A 6,765-nucleotide genomic window follows, 5' to 3' on the forward strand; every position below is an offset into this window, starting at 1 on the left:
AATGTGTTTATATTTTTATTTTTATTTTAAAACTATAGTAGTGTGAACACGTATTTTGAAAAAAAAAAACTCTAACATCTCTTTATTCTTGCTTTTATACAGTATAATATTTTTGTGTGTGATATTTTTTGAAGCAAGGGTAATTACATAACGGTACTGAACAGTCAGGACAATAAAAAATAGTTTCTTTGCGCCCACGTTTACCAGTTCGCTTCTTTATGGTGTCAGCACAAACTTTGCAGACTCTTGTAACGATCGCCTTTTTTTCCGTCGCTGGTATTTTCTCTGCAAAGTGCCTTCCCACTAATCTAGTGCTTTTGCCTACAAAATGTGGCCCATGTGAAACCACTGGCGCATCAGGGACTGCAGAGCTAGCGCTAGCAGTTACTACTGATCGCGAACGCGCCACCGACCGACTACCACGTCGTCCCCGACTTGCCCAAGGTCTTCTAGTGACACGTGTACGAGACCGACCTCGCTCGATTACTGGCTCAGCAATTTCCTCCATAGTTTCCTCTTGGTCAGCAACAGCATCTTGCATGACTTGGATCAAATCTAGAAACAAAACCAAAACATAAACATACCTATTCCAATAAAAAAGCGGTTGTATCCTAAAATATTTCATAGAAAACAAGATAACTAACCTTCCATTTCTTCATCCTGAGCTTCTTCAATATCGGAATCATCATCATTCTGTAATTGTTCAATAATTTCTTTCGATCGTAAACGCAAACTTCGCCGAACGGGAGCCATTTCGCGCCAAAACTTTACACAATAGTGTCCACGTAGCGAGCCCGCGGCGCACTGGCCGACGCATCGCCACGCCACCTCCAGCCACATACGTTAATGAATTGTATGTGTGCGTGTAGCTAAATCGTTCCTCTATACGTTGCTACCAAGCGGATCACGAACTGTGTTCGTTATTTTGATACAAACAGTATGGAATCTGATCATGAGTACTATTCGTCATCCGCGACTCTAAGAAAAAAGTTTAACGAGTGGTATTCGTGATCGGCGAATTACGCGTGGTAGTTATTTAAATGGCCAGCGAAATGGCGGCAAAACTGCGTACCGAATGGTCCTCGTGAACGGCGTGCAAAGTGTTAAAAAATAATCGATACACGTGTTGTTAAACTTGCACGTGTATACAACTTAAATGTAAACAAACCCATTGACATTCCAGTATGTTAACAAAATAATCACTTAAAAATAACGAGCCATAAATTTACTGTCACCAAAAATATGCAAAGAATGTTTCTGACTCGGTTATATTCGCTAATCGAAGTTAACATGAAATAGTTTGCAACGATCTGTACGCCAAAATGTTGTCTTTTGTAGTTTTTCTATTTTTATTTGTGACTCCGTACGCACTAGGAAATGGTAGGAAATGTTTTATTTTCAATTGAGTTTTTAACTGGTATGAAATGTATGAGTAGTAATCAATCAATGTGTAAACAGGCCCCTATGTAAAGGCCAGCTACACTTACCTCGCAACTCCACTTATTATCCGTATTGGGCTAACTAAAGTTATTTATCAAGCGATTTCGACCTTACAGCATGTATCTTAATTATTTCTTTTTGAACTTTCAGATTTGTCATCTCGAATTCTGTTTGGCCAGAGAGCAAATATAGAAGATTTTCCATACTTTGCTGCCCTTCGGAACTGTGGTGCCGCCATAATTTCGGATTCCTGGCTTGTCACAACTGCGCATTGCGTTGCGTAAGTCAATTATAATTTTGTGGACAGTATGCCTTTGCGTTTTTACGGTTCCGTAGTCCAAACGGCGAAAACGGAACCCTTATAGTTTCGCCATGTCCGTCTGCCTGTCCGTTCGTCCGTCCGGCCGTCTGTCTGTCCATATGTTACAGCCATTTCACTCCGAAACTATAGAGTATATTTTGAAGAAATTTTGAACGTAAGTATTTTGCAACCTGCGTACAAAAAGTAAGAAAAAACAGAAAATAAAGCTTTGTTAATAGTGATATCTGATAGGTTGTATTCTCGTAGCTCGTATATATTGAGTTTTAGCATTACAATGTACCTACCTACCTACATATTCGTTGCAATCTAATTAGAACATTTCATAATCCAAAAACAAAGTAGCATTTCTTTTTCAGTCAAATACAATTCATTCCAATAAGATTCAAATTAAAGATATGGAAATTTTGTATGGTAGGCCTTACGAGGCTGTATTTACTAAATATGCGGTCTTTGAATTAGTTGTATATTATTTAATTTTTAAAATCAAAATAAATTCTTGTTTCCAGTTTTGATGACCATAAATTCGGCACAGTGTGGGTAGGAGGAAACAATCCGAAAACCAGCCAACAAGTCACATACGACACAGTCGTAATCCACCCTGACTTTAATGTTGCCGACCAATTACTGAGCAACGACATTGCTCTCCTGAGACTATCTGAGCCATTGACTTTTAGCGATACAGTTCAACTAGTGGAATTACCGCGTGATGATAACAAAGGATATTATGGCAGTGATCATTATGTAGGAGTTACACATACCGTTGCTGGGAAAGGAATACGTGAGGTATTTAACACATCAACTATGTTTATTTTTTAATCGGAACCGATTTCTGTATTCTTCCAAAAATTAACTATTAGAAACATATTTTTGTGGAATACACTGGACAGTAGGTATACCTATGTCCGCGAAAAGAAGTCAGCGCTTTATGCTTAAATGTAATACTTATTCAGAAATGGAGTCATATAGAACAGGGATGTTACGGAGCTCCGTTTCCGTTTCCGTTAAGTCGGAACTTCCGTTTGGTATTACACATCCACTGGTTCCGATAAACTAAATTTAAAACATCTGGTTCCGCTTTCGGTTCCGATAAAACCACATCCGTTACATCCCTGATATAGAAGCAAAATCAAGAACTTTTTTTGAAGTGGAATTATTCTTAATTTATTAATTATTAGTGGACTTAAGTGGGTATTCGTTTATTATTTTTATTTCTTTCCAGGGAAACTTGTTGAAAGTAGATGTCAGGCCGATAAGCACGGAAGAATGCCTGAGTCACTTACCTCTCGCAGCACGGATATACATGTATCGGTATAGATACAGACTTCATGAATACATCTGTGCTATACGGGAGACCCACTATGATTATGATCACAACATGCCCGGCTTAAGTCAGGTGAGTTTAAGTTTAAATTTTCTTAAATCCAACAACGATTACATTCTTAGGAAAGACATGTATTAGTTAAAATCACAGGTACGATGAAACTGTAGTTATAATAAAACAGATAAGTTGTTAGAGTAAAAAAAAAACTGTTTTGATAAAACGAGACAGGAATGTAGAAAAGAAGGAGCTTGTCGTATTAGGAGACTTTATAGTAGTTTCGTAGTACCTACTTAAATATATCTATACCTTTGGGTTCAATTGGCGTAAAGGACAAAATGATAGTTTTCCGGAGATGCGTAAAACAGTGTTTTTTTTTATAAATGTTGATATATTTTTATTCTTTATCGAGCTATATTTTTGATGTGTAAGAAAAGTATTCAAAATGTTAGTCTGTGTAGTAGTGTCCCACCTTAAAGATGTGTCCTAGCTAGGTATAACTTACAGGTGCTCTTCAAAAAAACATTGCTCAGATGGTAACGATAAAAAATTGGTTCCAGTTTAAATCAGAGCTAAGAATTTTACAATTCCCTCCCTCTATTGATTCGACAAGCAACAAGCAAACCTGTTTTTAAGCAACTACCTACTCCGCAAGCACCTTTTGTCAGAAGAATTTAAATAATGTTCTCCATCTTCTATGTAGTAATATGTATTACTTTATCTTTTGTACATTATATGAGTATTAGTATATTAGTCATAATTTTGTAGGTTTATTTTATTATGTTTATATATAATATTTGACTTTTCGGTTCCATTTCTCGTTATAATTTATAAATCTCTCCTGCACCAATATTTATGTATCTGTTTGACCCAATGGTTGACTGGTGCTTTTTAGGGTTCCGTAGCCAAATGGCAAAAAACGGAACCCTTATAGATTCGTCATGTCTGTCTGTCTGTCTGTCTGTCCGTCTGTCCGTCTGTCCGTCTGTCCGTCTGTCCGTCTGTCCGTCTGTCTGTCCGTCCGTATGTCACAGCCACTTTTCTCCGAAACTATAAGAACTATACTGTTGAAACTTGGTAAGTAGATGTATTCTGTGAACCGCATTAAGATTTTCACACAAAAATAGAAAAAAAACAATAAATTTTTGGGGTTCCCCATACTTCGAACTTCGAACTGAAACTCAAAATTTTTTTTGTCATCAAACCCATACGTGTGGGGTATCTATGGATAGGTCTTCAAAAATGATATTGAGGTTTCTAATATCATTTTTTTCTAAACTGAATAGTTTGCGCGAGAGACACTTCCAAAGTGGTAAAATGTGTGTCCCCCCCCCCTGTAACTTCTAAAATAAGAGAATGATAAAACTAAAAAAAATATATGATGTACATTACCATATAAACTTCCACCGAAAATTGGTTTGAACGAGATCGAGCAAGTAGTTTTTTTTTAATACGTCATAAATCGCCTAAATACGGAACCCTTCATGGGCGAGTCCGACTCGCACTTGGCCGCTTTTTGGCATTAAGTCCGCCATTTGTACATTTTTCTTTGTTTGCGCAATAAAGTTTTTTTTTTTTCTGCAGGGTGCCTCCGGCAGTCCTCTCGTGCACCAAGGCGAGCTTGCAGGCCTGGCAGTTGCGGTCAACGACCCTTGGGAATCAAACCTCTTCACATTCATCAAAATCACAAGACATACGGAATGGATCCGATTCATCACTGGAATCGGATCAAATCATTCGGAATATACCACTTCTGAGGGACAATCAGAAGCACCTTATGACTATGATAATTAAGGATGATTAAATATTTTTTTTAATACGTTTCAATTCTTTAGTACGTAAATAGCAACAATTTATTAGATTGTACGTATATGGGATTTGGGTACTATATGTGAATAAACTTATTTTGTTATTTTTAACCTGTTTTGTTATTTTTTTATTTTATTTGAAACTTGATGGGTATTGGGTAAGTATATAGTATAGGAGAGAACCTTGCTAATTCAGACCCCATAAAAATCCGCTAACCGCATCGGGACTGTCTTTAGGTGCTTAAGTACGTTAAATCCTATTTCGGTTATGGAGATATTGCTGAATAATCAGGAAATCAGGAGAGTATTTTGAATGATGTGATAAAGATTAAAAATAATCTATCCACTATCTCGAATCGTCACTGTTAAGGTGGCAGGTTGCTCATCCGTAGATATAAATGAAAAATAAGAAAAAGAAAATATCTATTCCAAGTCACAAAAAACCCGCTTTAAATCCTTTCTGGTGGTTTATGGTTATGCTTATTATTACACTTGACGATTTCGTCTTCTATGGTGAAGATGAAGGCCTTGCAACCATGGCTATGGGCGGAGCAGTACCAACGAGTCTTCGGACCCGTGGTCATTTGCCGGAAGAACTTGTAACCCTCCAGGATGATAATTCGGGCACCTCGTGCAGTGGTTGTGAATATAGGACCTGAAATGTTAATGTTTTGAAAAACTGGACATAACTTTACTAAAAAGTATTGGTACGGAGTGAGATGGATACGACGTTCATATAAAACGAAAGGAGTGTTCTTGCGTCATTCTTAAACTCACGCTAGAACAGACGGTCCGGACTCAGACCGAGGAGTATGGCGCCCATTTTCTATTTCTATTATGGGTGATCACGTCATGCTTTCTACAGAAAACTAACTGTTGGGCGCCTTGGCCTGGACCCGGACTGTTCTAGCGTGAGTCATCCTTTATGCTGACGCTGGGAGTTGGTATTAAATGTATTACCAGGTTACTGAACGGTTAAGTTTATTAAAAAAACATTTTAAATTAGCACGCGGCGTCCCTTAAAAATTTAAATACTCGGCGCTGAGCGGGTATCTATTCGTTCCCCTCGCCGTGGAGACCTCAGGTTGCTGGTGCGCGGAGGGTAAGACCTTCCTCCGCGAGCTGGGTCGTCGCCTGAGTGAAAGGGGCCTTGACCCCCGCTCCGGGTTCTTCCTGATGCAAAGGCTGTCCATCGCAATACAACGCGGCGCGTGATGGGCACCTTTGCGTCAGGGACAGCCCGGGACGGGTTTTAGTAAGTATTTATTTTTTATATTTTTAGTTTGTATTTATATTTAAGTTTTTGCAATAAATGTTCATTCCATTTGAACCTTTTAAATTTTACTTTATTTTGATTATGTATGTTGTATAGTGGCAATAGATGGGCAATAGAATATAGAAACACACTAAAAAATTATGTCCTTCTAAATCGGTTATTGAGTTAGAGCTTTGTAATAGATAGACAAAAGAGAAGTGTGAGCTTAGTAAGTAATATCAAACAAATTAACCAGCCCACGTTAAATTGACGACGTTAACGATTTTCGTACATTCAAAAACAAATTCACGAAAAGCCTAAATCCAATTTGGTGGGTGGTGGTTATGCTCATTATTACACTTAACGATTTCGTCTTCAAAGGTGAAGATGACAGCCTTGCATCCATTGTTATGGATGGAGCAGTACCACCGTGTCTTCGAACCAATGGTCCTATGCTTGAAGAACTTGTAGCCGTCCAAGATGATGATACGAGCACCTCGTGACGTCGTTGTGAATACGGGACCTAAAAGGTTGTGAAAAACTGAATATATTTTTGATGAGAAATACTTTTTGGGCTGTGTGAGATGAATAGGTACTACAAATATAAAAGAAAACAAAAAGA

General features: G+C 38.0%; 1 protein-coding gene across 1 annotated transcript; it reads left to right on the top strand.

Moving 5' to 3' along the window:
* The first annotated feature begins 1,254 nt into the window (after positions 1-1,254).
* Positions 1,255-4,874, top strand: LOC134655980 (trypsin-1-like). Its single transcript, XM_063511497.1, has 5 exons — positions 1,255-1,380; positions 1,591-1,720; positions 2,269-2,545; positions 2,982-3,155; positions 4,665-4,874. Exons 1-5 carry the CDS (start codon positions 1,323-1,325, stop codon positions 4,872-4,874), a joined length of 849 nt encoding a protein of 282 aa, XP_063367567.1. The 5' UTR covers positions 1,255-1,322.
* Positions 4,875-6,765: the final 1,891 nt, after the last annotated feature.

This window comes from Cydia amplana, chromosome 2 (genome assembly GCF_948474715.1).
Source record: "Cydia amplana chromosome 2, ilCydAmpl1.1, whole genome shotgun sequence".
Taxonomy (NCBI): Eukaryota; Metazoa; Arthropoda; class Insecta; order Lepidoptera; family Tortricidae; genus Cydia; species Cydia amplana.